Raw genomic sequence first — 17055 nt, 5'->3', positions numbered from 1 at the left:
AAGATTTTTATTCTACGCCTAACTTACTCTTCGTCCTCTTTAAACGAATAATCTAATTAAGGCCATTCGTGTCATTCGCGAAAAATACACTTTGAAACTAGAACTCTGACTCCGTTTCCTCCTGTTCCCTCCTCCTTCGTTAATGAATATTCCACACCCCCGTCAAAGATATCGAAAATTATATTCGAGATTATATCGTTCGATATTTCATCAATCGCAAAAGCGATATTATAATTATATTAATTTGAAATGGATCGATACGCAGAACTTACGATATCGACGAACGTTTCAATTTTTCAACTCTGTCTGACCTTATTCCAAAGATAACCTCTTTTGCAGTGTCGAGTCATCCCATGAGAAACTGATATAAATACATTGAACGTAAATGTGTCTACGTAAATGTAGCACATACTGAAATGGGAAACTCGATACGCAGAGAAGTAAAACGCAAAGAGAAGTACATAGTACGAAAAAGAAGCTGCCTCGAAGGAGTACGAATACGGCAACTATTACCTTCTTCTCTTTTTCCTCTTCTTCCTTTTTCCGCTACAACGGAACCCAAGTCCTAAGAACGCGAGAAGAAAACGAATAGAGGGAAAATGGAAGCGAAACGTCGTATAGGTGACGAAGATACTGGATAAAAGCATCGTGACTTAATGATGAACCCGCCTTTATCTATTCTCTATGCATTCTACTGTGACATAGTCTATAGCTTATAAATTGTACGCTCGTGTTTTTCTATCTCTTCTTCTCGTTAACGTATCTCCGCTCGTGAATTTTTCGTCCGAATTTTCCGAAAGCACGATTCGTTCGAGATTATACACACAATCGGTCTCCATCTATCCGCCTCTTATCGCTCGTATAAATCGTTATTGCGAGAAATGAATATAACATTGGTGTTTCGGAACTTTGATGAAAGCTGCGGGTTCCTGTCAACCTATACGTACAATATGCAATTTCAAATATCAGTGCACGCACAACTCCGTTTATGAAGGAAATAGGGAAGACTAATAAAGGTAGCAGCAGGACGTCTAATAAACTATCTTAGCTTACTCTGCGTGCGTGAACCTCCATTTTCCTTGTATATAACACTCGCAAAATACAATATTACGTGCTTCAATCATCGGGACATTTTTCATTTTATCCACTATGAGATATAGCGTAATATGTAGATAAATTAAATTAAACAAATGATTTAGACGAGATAAAGCGAAGGGAGAAGATTAAACGCGTTACGAAAGAAAGATTCATTACTTCGTTAATCCACTTATTTATCAGATCGAATGGAAAACATTTTGACACGGAGCATAAATGAGCATAGATAGCTGTCGTAGATTTTCATTCTCTTTCTTTCGTAAACGATCGAGCGATATCGGCGAAGATCGGCGAGACCGGGACAAGAACATTGGACGAAATAATAGAACGATAATAGAAAACGTGGAATACGAAAGAAGCATAATAAATAATGTAAGAGGAGAAAATGCGAACGGGAGAAATGGATAAACGTGTATCCGAGTTCTAAATTGTGCATACATTGTACATTGCGAAACATTTGGTAGCATTGCCCCCGACGTCCTTCCGCCAGTCCTTCAACCGAATCTCTCGTTCGCGTGTTATCTGACTGTGTATCGCACGGGTTAGCAAATGTCTCCAGACATCACGTAGGTAATAGAGATTCTCGAACAAGGCATCAAATCCAATGCTAGGATGCTTCGTATTCGCCTGTTAGGAATGGTTAACGAGACTTAGCTTTCAGTGTTGGTAACGACCTTGCGTTTACCTAGCGCACGTACCTGGCGCACGTACCTAACGATTTAACGTCAAATGCCGCTGCGTTCGTTGAATTGAAACAACAATGGGGGGAAAAAAAAAATAGAAAAAAAAGAGGGGAGGGAAAAAAAAAACACGAATCGGATGAAATTCGAAAAGGTTTCCATTTTAATAAAGTATGAAACGGCAATGGATAACAATACCTTTATCGTATCGAAGAAATTTCCCGAATGGTGCGCAAATTCGATCGGTTATTGGCCGATAAACGGAATCATCGGATATATGCATTAATCGAAAAATCTCGCATTTACAAGTAAAAGTATATCTTGCTACCTATACCCTTTCTCTATACGGAACTTCTTACCGAATAGTGTATCGATTTTTCCATTGGGAAATTGTCCTAGTTTGTTGTTCTTTCAAAGAATGTCGGAAGAAAAGAAAGAAAGAAAGAAAGAAAGAAAGAAAGGAAGAAAGAAAATCCAATAAATAGGATCACTAACCGTGATTTAATGACAAAATAATGAACGATCGTTTTATTCTTTGCAGTTTCGTTCACGATACACGTCACGCGAGAACCTAGACTTTATAGAGTAACTCAATCAGGTGTGCTACAAGCATGCATATTTACTCAGAGTCGGCTAATGTTACACACCTATGTAAACTGCGGGTTCTGTTGATAGTACCTGCCTGCAGGTCAAACATCTACCTGGCTTTGAGCAACTATCTGCTCTCTGTTTCCAAATTCCCTGAATCCTAATTTGAAAGTTCGAAAGAGATTATGGTGTTCGATTATTATTTGTAAAATAAAAGATCGGTGAATAGAACGTTTTACAAAAGATAAATCGAAATATACTTTAAAAAAAAAAAAAAAGGAAAGCTAAACGCTTAAATCATGCTAAATCCTCGTACATCCAAGAGCAGTAGTGAAAAAAGGGAAGGCAAATGAAAAACAGAAGCATAGAAAGCTTTGACAAGCCTTCAAACAAGTAAAAAAAATTACGTGAAAATATATATTTCAATTTTATATGTATTTTTCCTCTATAAAATTAGAATATTATATTGTACAGAAAAAATAAGATTTGTTTTTTCTTTTTTTCAGAAAAAGTAGTAAAAGTGAAATTCTTTTTATTTTCTCTGCTACTCTTGTAACAAAATAGAAAAGAAAAATTGATTTCCAAGCATGCGAGCATCCTAAAAATAAAAGGATCAAACGGAAGAAATAAACCACAAATAAGTTTTTAAAACCGTTTTTAAACTGAACGGAATTACAAAAGATTTCTCAAGAAACGAAGAAAGGAAATAGAAAGCATGGAAGATCTTTCAAATAATTTCTCTTCTTTTTTTTTTTTCTTCGTTTCATTCATATTTATTTTAAGCAATGAGACAATAAAATGCAATAAATTCACTATACAGAAGACTGCAGTTATTCGAAGATTATCTAGAATCTGCTCGCTATTATTTTCCAATTGTTCGCTTTCTCTCCGTTCCTCTTTTTTGTCAAACGTTAGCACGCTGAATATTAGTTTCGTTTGTAGAATGCACGAGCTTCGCTACTTGACACGAAAGTCAGTTTCCCGTCTTTCCCGATGTTCTTTCTTGTCTACAAGCACAAGTAGAGGCACGATCGTAAAGCTCGAACGATCGATTTCTTTTTTGAAATTCTAATAATTTCTTATTTCGAAAATAATCTCGAAAAGAAGCGTTTGATCAGATGAACGCGTGGAAACAATTGGAACGAATCGAAATTGGGAAATCTTTTCGAGTTTAAATAAATCTAAAATTCTCATATCGCTCGAGATGGAATCGAATGATCGTCGAAAATACGACGAAGGAGGATAATCTTTTTCCCTCTTTTTCCCTCGTATCAACTGTTCTCTATCGATGATGCACACACGGCATAGCCTAAACTCGTCGCAACGGCGATGGCGGCGAAGGCAGTGTTATTGAAGTATCGCTAATCCCCCGGGATGATCCGGCAGAGTAACGAGGCAGCTGCGTCCCAGTACGCCTTCAAGTACGAACTGACGGACATAGGATGCCATGATTTACTCGACAGAGTCTTGAACCTACAATCTATAAAGCTTAGCGAGTCTGCGATTTTCTGTCCAACTACAACTTCCTAGCAAAGCTCGCGATATTAAAATCCATTCATTTTCTTAAGTTTCCCGTATATATATATATATATATCTATTCCCGTTCGTTGATACGAGCCAAGACAACTTAGCTGAAAACATCGTATCTTCGATCGACCTGGTATCAAGAGAGATAGAAATCTGCGTTATTTCTCTGCGCGAGTTCTCACACGAGTTTGACCGTTTTCTCTATCTATCTATCTATCTATCTACATTTGGAACATTTTACGGAATAATCTCTCTTTATATTAGCTCGTTTGACGAAATCGTTCGCGGAAATGCAAGAAGTAAGTACAACTTTGTTTTCTTGGGCTGGAAAAATTTATTTGCAACGGGGTAAATCTGCCTTTGGACGTTTCCTTTCGAAATGAAATTCTTTCGTGGCTTAGGATAGTTCTCGTTACGCTCGTTGATACCACGGTTTTACGTGTTGTCCTGTCATTCGTAAAGCGACTCACGTATTCCGGAGATGACGTCACGCGTGAAGAGAGCAAAATATAAAGCCGCATCAGAACCCTACCAAACACTAACCAAATGTATTCGTTTTGAGAAAAAAGAAAAAGAAAGGGGAAAAAAGAAAAAATAAAAAAAACAAGCGTTGTACGAAAATATACAAATACAGAATTCTATAAGAGACTAGAATCTATATATATATATATATAAAGTAAGTCCTCATCCTTCGAAATCTTATAGAATAATCATCGTTTTAAAAATGTAAACGTAAAATGTAACAATTATGTTTTGAGAAAAATGAGACCCTTGCGTAGTCACCTCCTCGTGGTGGGTCTTGGAAATTGGTATCGTTTTCTCAAAAATATTTTTTTTAGGAAGTGATACCAAGCTGAGAACTACGTTTAATTAAATTTATTGGGGAAATTTCAAAGTACATATTAGATGTACTTTTTGAACCCATTATTTATCCGTTATCGCGATGTTAGAAACGCGATAAAGAAGTGATTCGTAACAACGTAAAAATGTAATTAGATATATATTTTATTCTATTACATAGAATATCATCGATTTCGAGGATCACTTTAATCCCCTCAATTCTGTACTATCGACCAGAGGAGACACTGATTAATCGAATGGACGCTTATTGAAGGAGTATCGCTAAGCTTGGCAATGTCGACAGAGTATTCATAGGTCTTACTGTTCGTCGAACAAACCAAATTGATTAAGCTTTCAATGTATTTAAAGAGAGATGCGAATCTTATTATTAGAATCTGTCTCGTCACCGATTCGTCAATTTGGATAGAGAAAGAAAGGAAAGGATGGTGAAATATAAGCAAGCTCGTTCCGAAAGGTATCGACCGATTTCATCGGTGTGAACGAGGCAACGCGTATAATTATTAGGATTTCTAAAATGCGACAGCAAGTTGTTATTAGAGTAGATTATAACGTTAGTACAAAATGTCCTTTGGGATTGGTGGGCAATGGACACCTCCCCCCCCCCACCTCTCTTTCCTGGACTCTACCTGTAGTTGGTTGCATAGAAGAGGTCGAATGCTATAGCGTGTTATCACGGTTAAATCTGGGCAGGGCAACGACACGTGGTTAAATTATTAGAGCCTCGTTTAATTGGTCGTAGCGACGGCTTGCGGTTTAGTCGTACATGGAACACCTGGTACTTTGGTTTGTTGTCAAATATCTTCCTGCCTAGGAAGGTTATACACCAAATAAATTTAACGAGGAATATTTCCCTGGAGCATTGAAGTAAGCCTCTCAAAATAAACGATAATTATATCGGCGTGGAAGCAAATTACTCGCTTTCACGTACAACGTACGAGAAGAGCAAATTAATCGATAAACCGTTCATTCCAACAACGATCCGATAACAGAAGCGACTGCGCAAAGTAGAAATGTCAGAATAAAAGTGTAAAACAAAGGATTTGCGTGGAATTTTCAGAAAATTTTAAATCAAAAAATATTTCGAACGCGATCGACGAAAACAAGACGACTGAATGAATGAATCGAAACTAATTTGCGTATGCTTCCTTTATATTAAAAACTATCTCTATTTACCATCGCTCGTCTATATTTCTTACTCGCGGCGTTAATTAATCGTCGAGTAAAGCGTAGTCGAATAAATGACGGGTGCTGTTTCTCGAAGGAAACTAAAAGAAGAACTTCTCATCCGACAAGTTGGCAAGTCGAAAGTTACAAAAGATAGTTGCGCGTGAACCAATTTTCTTCCTACTCTTCCAGTATCTATAATCATAATTACTTAAAGTAATTAACGTAAAATTAAGGTAATCGCGCGAACGTTTTAAACGAACAAGAAAATCGATTTCCTACCTACCGATATTTACATCCTAACCTTATTTATTCTCCCCTCGAGCGTATTATCCGGGAGAAAGCCAAGAGTTACTACGCGTTAGAATTATTACAACGTGGTAGAAAATCCGATTGGAATGGTCGAAGCAAGGTTGGAAACGTTCGCGACTCGTCCAATTTTCAGCCCTCTTTCCTCTTTCTTTCCTCGGTCTTCGATCTTTCCCCTATGTCGCGCGCGGCATAGGCAGAAACGTGGGGCTTAATCCGCTTCATTGCTCGTATAAAAGTGGGGAAGCAAGGGATGGAGAGTGGGAGAAAAGGAGAGAGGAAAACGAGCACGTCTCGCGTGACATCGGTTGTCGTTTATTAAGCGTTATTAAGCGGGAAACGAGAAAAGAGCTCGACAGCGACGGATCTTTATTTTATACGCGCCTCGCGAATACACACCGCTCCGGATTATCTCGACGTACAGCTGACTGACGTGAAATTCGAAAGAAGAGCCTTTAATCCTTCCCCATCTCTAACGGCCGCACTACCAACTATGAGTTTCGCACAAGCTTCCAAGCTTTTCCGACCTGTTTTACGATTAGCCGCCAATCAACGCCTCCTAACGTTCCTTCATTTCTCTTTCATTTCTCTCTTTTTCTTTTTCTTTTTTTTTTTTCTTTCCCCCCATTTCCTTTTTTTCCGATCTAATTAATATTTCTCGGAGAAATCGTTTTTCTCGAACGCGATACGAACGAAATACGGGATAAGGAGTAAAGAAGAAATGTGGTGCGCACACGACGAAAACCACGGGAAGAGAAAAATATTCAGAACGCAATGATATATAAAGAAAAATGTTGGCGAAGAAAAGTAGGAAAAGGGCGTGAGAGGGAAAAGTGGAGCAAACAACTCGACACCATCTTTAATGTAGGACACCTCCGTGAACCAAGTCCGTGGTAGGTTTCCGTGATACTTCTAAGAACGATAGAAGGAAGAAACCTCTCCGAAGAATTCCGTTCTTTCGAGCTAGAGCTCGAAAGAGCACAAAGTATGTACTTCCTTTCGAGATAAAAGTATCCTAACGGGTAGCTTTATTATCGTGAACGAAAGAAACACGCATCTATCTATGAAATCGTAATTCGTATCGTGAAAATTATCGAAAGATTCTTACTGTCGGCTTTTAACGAAAATAAAATCTAAATATATCCAATAATGATCGGATTCTTAATCGCGAGATCGAAATATATATAATTTTATTTATATGAAATTTTATTTATTTCCCTCCCCCCCACAAAAATTTAAGCTCAAGCTTAAATGAAAAGCGTCTCGTAAGTTGGAGAGAATGGGTCTTTAAATCTTATCCGGATTCGAATGTACGATTATCGGAACAAGAAGAGTACACGGAATGGGAGGAATTGGATAAAACGTCGTTAATCGTTGAACAAAGCTGGCATTATCGCGTTAATCAGCAATGGCCACCCTGATCGAAAATAAATTGTCGAGAAAAGAGTATATGGGGACGCGTTTCAACCAAGCACGAACGCCACTTTTCTTTATTGCACTTTCATACGTGTACTGGGTACGTTTCAGGCGTGTGCTCTGAAATTTACCAACCCACCTTTTACCCGTCTGGAATACATATGTCTCTATGACCATAAGCTATATATATATATATATATATATAAGCATGAGTGCACGATTATCTAGAATTATCAAAAATCGATCGAGTAAGTAACGTCTTCTCCTCGTGAATCGAGGTCAAAAATTGTTAAGAGAAGATAAACTTCGATGTCTGTCCTATTTCACATAAATACGAATTCGTTTCGATTACGTTCAAATTAAAAATGGAACGGGAATTATTATTTAAAACGGTAGAATACAAGAGAGGGAACTGACTCTTCTCACTAAATCACATCAACTTGGCGCGTACGTGTTTCGCCACCCTCGTGGTACGTGCTCTACGACATTCAAGTGCCATCAATTTGCCGGTAAGTAAGTAGATTTTGGTCAATCCAGTTAAATTCGTTTCTGATGTGACTGCTACAATAATGGAGCATTTTTGTTATTGTTTACAAGGATGCAAACGATGAGATGAGCAAAAAGAAAAAAAAAAAAAAGAAAGAAAAAAGCTCACCGTTGTGTACGATCGAGCAAAAAGGAAAAGATGTTTCACCGATTTAAGAGTTAAAAAGATTCAGTCGGTAGTCGATTGGTGGCCCAATTGTAGTCCTTATCACTAGCAATAACAGGACGCACTCTCGCGTGCCAATGATTGCATGGTTCCTAGGCGTTCTACCGTGAGCACTGCCGTTGTACTAATACTATTATGGAACCAGGTCCTTGGATCACCATGAACGTACTACCTTCTGTGCCCACCAGGAATACAGAGTAGGTTACGTACACGGTGTCAGTTGCATGTCCTAATCAGAGCTAATGTCCATTGTTCACTCACTGGACAGTACCGACAATGTTCCGAGTAATCGATCGTTTCAGAATTTAAAATCACCTAAACTTGGTTCACGTTTACCTACACATTACCTATATCTAATTTTCTTAATATTATTTCACGTTTCGTTCGTCAATATGCATGCATTTAAAGATATTACGAATAATGCACTTGCATATCAATAATAAATGTATTCCAACAAGTACAAAAGTTTTCCGTTTATATTAAATTATAACAGACAGTAATAATTAATAGTTATATATAATATCTGTATGTAATTCACATTACATCACGAATATTAATGCACGATTGGTTTCATGAATCACTTATAGATATTCTATTTTATAAATTATTTTCGATCGGTTTGTCATAAAATAAGAAATGATGGCAAAATAATGAAAATATATATATATATATAAATAATATCATAAGATTTGAAACACTGTCTGCCAAACAGTGTCAGAAATCTTGATAAAGAAACTTTGTGGAATATTTTGTCTTGTCATCTCTATCCGTAAGGATTTTAATTAATTGGTACGCAGTAAGAAAGAATTGGGGGACGAAACGAGAGTAAAACAAGAAATATCAGAGATTGGAAAAGCTACTGAAAGAAAGAAAGAAAGATGAGAAGCAAAAGCGAGTGAAAACGATGGGGTAAAAGGTAAGAGTAGGATTACTTGGCAAACTGAGACCCAAAGCCAATGCTGAAGCATCAGCCTGCGGCACTAGTTACACGATGACTTAGTTCTATAGCAATTCGCGAGTATAATGTGTATTTCGAATCTTCTGGTTAGTTTTCCTAAAAGATCTGTGTGTATAAATTTACTCTCTTTATTGCCTATCCTAATTCCACTAAATTTTCACCTCCGTCCGCATGTTTATTTAACCACTTGACGTTACGTAATTATATCCGTTATTACGCAATTACCGCTTCGATAGTATATTAATCTATGGATGACATATTGCAGAAAATACAGTAAATGTTCAACCATAAAAAATATTGTGTAAAAAAATAAAAAAAATAAATAAATAAAAAAATTATATAAAATATAGAGTAGAAAAAAGCATACCATCGCATGTTGCCACTACTCGTGTCTACATTTTATTTATCGCCTGTTAACCCGCCGTGACTGTGGCCGACATAATCGCAGAGTCATTAAAGTCATTAAATCACCACAACCTATGTATGCTTTCATTTTTATACTCTCACCGATCTTTCGTTTGTTCTATGCATGGTTTTTCCTTTCGTTCTTACTTGCTTAGTAAATCGTATAGCTAACAATAATTTTTTTGGCCAAAAAAAATATACCATTGGCATTATTTTTACGTTAACTTTTACCATTTAATTTTAATTTACTAATTTTTTTTTTTTCGTCTTATCGTATTTACACAATTTTAACTTTTAACTTTATTTTTTTAATTTACAAAGTTATAAAAGAAAATAAGAAAACAAAAAGAATTTCGCGAAATAGCGTCATTCGTTATAAAATAACATATTATACCATTATACGCAAAGCAAACAGACTAAAGATTATAAACATAATTCGAGAAAACTAAAAGTAGAAGTAACTTAGTGAATATTGGATGACTCGAGTCTAATGAACGAATGAAATCTGCAAAGAAAGAACAGATAATAATAAAAGCTTCACCCTCGTTTGTGCACAGCCAGTTACATTTTCCATTCTTTATTTTATTCTATTTTATCTGGTATAATATTACAATACCGCAGTTGAATTCCATCGATAAAAAAAACATAAAGTTTTAATGATAAAACAAATATTTTTTTTATTGTTATTTATTATTTTTATATTTAAATACATTTGCAAAATTAAGAATTAATAATCTTTCTTTTAAATGGTATATAAAATTTTATCTATTTGACAAAACAATAATTAATGTTTCGTCGAAATGTTTCTAAGTCATGATCATGTTGCAGAATCAATCTATCGGGAATTTTTTCAAAAATAAAAAAATGAAATGAAATAACAATCTTATTCGAATATCAATTTCGAATATCTTTTTATCACACAAATGTATTGAAATATATTTCGCAATATTGTCGAAATATTTGTCTCTTTTTTATTTGACAAATATTATATTATATATTATATTATATATTATGCATAATTTCCATTTCGATTTGAATTAAAAAATTTTGAAAGTGATAATCTATGCTGATTCTTAGATTCTAATCATTAATTAACCGATAACTAACCATTGACTGACTAAAATAAAATTAAAATATTCTGACATCTTGATAATATGAAATTTTTTCATATTACGATATTAGCAGTAAAAGATTTCTTCATTATTAATGATTGAGCTAAATATAATTTTAAATTTGACTTAATAAATTAAAGATAGCGTAAGAAATATACTAAAGTTTTTCGAAATCGATATTTCAGAACATGAAACACGAATTCGTAATGTTTATTTTAGAAAATTATAATGTAAATTTGCAGTTGATAAAGGAGCATTTGAACTGCACCCACAATGGGTTATTTCACAGTCGGTAATGTAATCACAGGGAAGCCGGTAACAAGTAGTAACGTCGGTATAGACTTACCTTCACTTCGTGCATCTTATGGTAACACAGCGGAAAGGTTTATAAGCAATTGTTACAAAATGAAAAGATATATTTTGATTTCATATTTTATCATATTTTAAAATAATGGTGAATCTTGTAAAAGTATCACATTTTTTTTTATTTCTTTTAATTTTACGTCTTATTTATTGAAACTCAAAACTTCTAATTTTATAAAATATCTCCTTTTTAAACATTAAATCAACATTAAATTAATGAATAATAATATTATATATATGATAAAACTGTAATTCACTATGTAAGATCATAAGATAAGATCAAAGCGATAGTTAATTAATATAAAGAAAAAGGATCATACTGCTCGAGAATGATAGAATCACTTATAATATGAAAAGAATTTCATGTAAATAATGAAATTGGGAGAAAGATGCATATAAATTTTTCAATATTTTATGATTAAAAAAATTAAGTTAATATAAATGCAAGTATACAATATGCTAATGATTAAAAATTTTATGAATAATTTTAATACGATTTAATTATTAAAATAAAAAAAAATCTTATATTTTATAATAAATAAAATTTTATAAAATCTCGATGAACAATACAAAGATAAAATTAATTAAATCAATTAATATTAATTACAGATATTAGGATTATAAGGAAATAAAACTTAATATCATTTTAATCGGATAATTTTTAATCGAGATTTTATATTGTATAATATTATTATAAAATTTAATATTAAGATAAAATTTAAATAAGAAAAAAATATGAATGAATATGATCCAGTAACATTACACAAAACGGAAAAATAAACATATGAATAATCAAGATTAACGAGTTTTACCACTGGAAAAAACAATTGATATTTTATCGCGCAATTAAAACATTTTATGTAAGCAATAAAATAACGCGAAAAATAAGCGATTTATGGCATACATATTGGTCGATTTAAATAAACCTATAAATCTTATAAAATTATATTTTATTCCTGAACTATTTCCGTGCTTTGATTTATAGAAATATTTATATTATCAATGTAAAGTAAATAGTAAAGTAAATAGAATACGCATAAATACTTTTAATAAAATTCATATATATATATATATATATATATATAATAAATTAAAAAAAAAATAAAAAGAAACTAACCGTATGATGATTTGCAACTAACATCTAAATGGCACATTCCCCCCTGGTATAGCACTGTCGATACGCACCTGTATTCCTTTTCAGTATTGGTCCTATTTCACCTTAATCTGAAAATAAATAAAAAAAAAAGATTTATTTCCATGAATTAATAAGATTAAAGAAATAATGAAAATGTCTTAATTATATCTAGAATTAATTACATCCCATCTTACATATTATCATTTTTTTCTCATTTATAATACATAATAAAATATATTATATTATGTGATATATCATAAAATATTTTTAAAAAAATTATATTTGTGATAGTCAAAAAAAAGGTATTTACAAAATTGCAATACTAATAATAAAATAAAAATTATTATCTTGTGTATATATATATACATAAAACATGTTAAAAATGTAGAAATCTATAAAAAAATTAAAAAACTTTGAATTATATATACATGAATATTATCAAATAAGCAATTTTATAAGTTATTTTGAATTACAAAAAGACTGCAAGATTGAAGAAACAAAAATACAAAAAAATTATATATGAGCATTTTATAAAAAAAAAAAAATAAGTATATTGAATAAGAAAGATTAAAACAACGATCTTTTTAATGCGATACCATAAAATAACTTGGTTCAAATTTAGTCATATTTCTTAAATAAAGAAGTGGAAAAAAATATGTTTTAGTGATGAAAAAAGTTCAATTAACATAGTTCTGATAGATGGGATTATTTTCATTGATTTAAACAAAGAGAAATTGAATTAATTGTCATCAAATAATTAATCATAATATTATATTGGATATTGGCCAAAATTGGATCACGGAAAGATAGAAATAAATTTTATATCAGGACATATAAATAACAAATAGTACTTGTATATTAAATTATTAGACAAACAAATAAACATATATACATATAGTACATATCACAGATGATTATACCTTCTAAAAGAATAATTTATAAATTCTATATAATTTTTTATTTAAATATAATTTGAATATTTTAGAATAACTCATGCAAAATATGTATCATCCAACATTTATTATTCATATGTATCATCCAATATTTATATATATTTGGAATAACTTATAATATCTATATGAAGAGATAGTTATACAATAATATTAAAAGAAATAAAACAAAGCATTATTCAAAATCAAAACATATTAATATAAAAAAAGTTAAATGTCATAATTAAACATAATTAAAAGAAAATCTCTCAAAAATATTGATATGATATTTGATTAAATATATAAAAAATATTAATATTTTTGTGATGTCTTCATTTTATCTAATGAAAATTAGATTATAGATTTTTACATTTTTCTTCAACTTTTTTAATGAATGTTATACGAACTAAGATTTTATATGTTTTTAAAATGATATATATATATATGAAATTTACAACTTTTTTTTATACATATAAAATATAAAAATATATAATAGATTTTATATATATTTTATCTACTAATAAAATGCCAAATAGATGTAAAATATAAAATTTGTTATTATGAATTCTATTTGCTAATAATATGATATTAGCTAAATATATAATGCAATTATCAAAATATTTAAAATGAAATACGATTATTTAAGAATATTACAAAATCAATACTTTTGTTTCGAAGCATTCGACGAACGAAGAAAAATATAAAATTATATAGATACGAAGTTAATATAATTGAATAACAAATAGCAAATATAATATGTCGCAAGAAACATTTGAAAAAGAAAAAGTTCAAAAAAATAATAAAGTAAATGTAAACGACGAACATTAAGAAGATGAAGAACAAATGGAAGCATTCTAAGATGCAAGAGGTTATATGTATGTTCTAACGCGTTCAACTGTCAAGCGATGCATGCTTGCCTATAGACATTTTATATAATTTGTATCATTATATCTCAACTTTGATCATATATGATGAAGTATCAGATTATAACAATGATTTGGAATATAACAATTCAATACATGATGTAAACAAATTGATTATCCCTCTTGTTTAGAGGGCGACCATGGAAAGCCAGAACAAACGATTATGTGCAGAATAGCAAAACACTCACCACTGCTTGCGTATATATGCTGACGAATTGAATATTAACTAATTTCCACCCTCACATCGTAAACTGACATACACTGTACCTATTTACTATACACTGACTTAAAAAATTCGTGTAAAACATATAAAAAAAGGCAATAATTAGGAAACTGACAAGAAAGTCGCCATAGTGCTGTGATACTGGGCGGCCATATTGCTTTACTTCCCCTTACTTAATATTTCGCGGGATTTTATAAAATTATCAAATCGTTTAACTGTTTATAAATGAAATAAAATATAATATATTACATCTTTTTTCTAAAACTTCATGTTTATTATTAGATAAACTTTTATATAAATAAAAGAGAATTAAAATTCTTAAAAAGATTATAAACATCATAATTTGTATTCATTAATATTTTATTTTATATTCATTAATAATTTAAACTTATTTAATATATCTAATAAACAGTTTTTCATTATTTTTCATAATGAAATATATATATGTATTTTTTTTTATATAAATATAACATTATACGGATTTATTATTTTTTTTAACAAAATTTCGCATTTTAAAATATAGATTTTTTTTTAAATTCAAAAATATATTTAATGTATAGTTTATTAATATAAAAAAATTATAATATATAAAAATAATATTAGTGTTTTTTATAACATATTAATTACTTTTTCATTACTTGATTATTAAGAAATTTAGAATTATGGTTTCAGAGAAATAGATATAAATACTATAGCCATCTAGAAATAGAAAAGTATTAATTAGCAGATATAAAAAGATAAAAATTAAATTTCTTTTTTACATAAAATTTTAATTAAATTAAGATATTAAATTATAGAATCCCAGAAATACTACGAATTTGATATTAATTTTTTTTAATTTCGCTTTGTTTTAAAATATTTGAAGAAACGTTCGATTTAAATACACTGACGACATCTTTCGTTGAAATAGCGATACTAACTACACTAGCAATTGGATCGAACGACAAATTTCTCCTCCAATACGTAAACTAACCAAACTTTATTAAGAAATACTATAAGCTAAAGTTCATATAAAAACACGGTAATATTGCTAATATTAATAAGCTAATAAATATTGTTCACTAATATAAATCTATACTTCCTTCTTTTTATCCAATAACAATATTTTTTTTTATTAATTTTTATCCCAATATAAAAACAATATAACATAGAATAATAATAGAATTATTATAGAATTATTTCTATCTTTTTATTTTTATATTAAATTAAAAATCTTAAACAAATCAAAAGGCGAAAAATATTTGATATAATGCCATTGAAACAATATGATTAATAATAATGTAAATAAAATATTAAAAAAAAGAGTTTTAATCAAAAAATTTTAATAAAAATTATTTTTATAATATATTTCTTATTGCAGATTATTTTGAATGAAATCCAATTGATTCAATTTTTACATTAAATCTTTTTTTAATATCATTAACATGATGCATATTGAATAATAATAGTATTTAATATATATTAAATTAATGAAAAAATTGTTGCAGATTATTACAATGATGATTTTTGAATTTTTATAATGATATAGTGAATGATTCTTTAATATATTGTTATATCTTTGTTTAAGAAAATGAAAAATTTAAATCATAAATTATAAATCAAGAAACAAAATATAAATCTAACATTCTATTTATAAGTGATCTCATTTTTTATACTTTTCTGATTTCTAAAATTTTATTATTGTTGATTATATATAATAATATGTAATAATTGTTATAATTATTATAATTATGATAATATATAATAATTGTTGATAAATGTTAATTTATTGTTATTGATTTTTTAAAGAATTTATTATTTAAAAATAAAATATATAATGTCTAAAATATTAATTTCAAAAATATTTCAAATATTTTTATTACATAGAATAATTTTATAAAACCCATATTATATAAATATATATTTATCTCAATAAAATTGGTTGTAGTTTTAGATAATTGAATTTGAATAATTGAAATATTCTTGTCAAAATTGAATTATGATATAAATATGTTCAATTTTAAAATATAATTAACATTTTAAAATTATTATGCACAAATTAAAATATTCAAAAAATATTTGTTTAATACTTAATAAAGTAAAGATATTGAATTTTAATTTTTAAAATAAATGAAAACATTGAAAAAAGAATCAGAATTGTAGAAAAATTCTAGAATATTTTAATGAATAATTTTAAAATCTATAAGAAAATATAAAATAAAATCGCAAATAAATAATAAAATTTTACAATTTTTGTTAAAAAAAATTATGTATAAAGTAATGAAAAAAATAAAATTTCTTGATTTCTGAATTTTGTTTTTTAATGCTTTTTAATAAACTAAGGTGTAGATTTTTACAAATAATTTAAAAGTAATTGTCAATATTTTCCTCCATTTATAAATTAAAAGAATTTTTTTAAAATTAATCACAAATTGAACATTGTGATGTCATCTATTGGCGAGAAAATGAAATTAATCGTTAAGTAATAAAATAAAAAATTACAAATTTCTTGGTTTCTAAACACAATTTTTTTAATTTTAAAAACACAAATTAAAGTTCGGGACATCAGAAATAATTTAAAACTAACCATTATCCAATATTCTTGCTCGATTGAAAATTACAAATATTTTTAGAAAATAATACAAAACACGGACATAGAAGCACTATAGCCATCTA

The 17055-nt window shown here is 29.8% G+C and overlaps 1 protein-coding gene across 11 annotated transcripts in view; it reads right to left on the bottom strand.

Moving 5' to 3' along the window:
• The window catches only part of Lar (tyrosine-protein phosphatase Lar), a 204905-nt gene that overhangs the window by 136280 nt on the left and 51570 nt on the right, over positions 1 to 17055 (bottom strand). For 6 of the 11 annotated variants that reach the window (XM_086909096.1, XM_086909106.1, XM_086909098.1 and 3 more), the window contains exons 1-2: positions 14366 to 14642; positions 12308 to 12414 (exon numbers count right to left, since the gene is read on the bottom strand). In XM_086909096.1, coding sequence (XP_086765222.1) covers positions 12308 to 12331 — 24 coding nt within the window. In that variant the 5' untranslated portion in view covers positions 12332 to 12414; positions 14366 to 14642. Of the gene's footprint in view, positions 1 to 12307; positions 12415 to 14365; positions 14643 to 17055 lie in introns of those variants that run through there. The other 5 variants (XM_086909102.1, XM_086909104.1, XM_086909105.1 and 2 more) reach the window with 3 other exon arrangements.

This window comes from Apis florea, unplaced genomic scaffold (genome assembly GCF_048593485.1).
Source record: "Apis florea isolate Af1SG1 unplaced genomic scaffold, ASM4859348v1 contig_3081_pilon, whole genome shotgun sequence".
Taxonomy (NCBI): domain Eukaryota; kingdom Metazoa; phylum Arthropoda; class Insecta; order Hymenoptera; family Apidae; genus Apis; species Apis florea.
The sequence above is the reverse complement of the archived record's forward strand: the minus strand, read 5'-3'. Positions and strand labels throughout refer to the sequence as shown.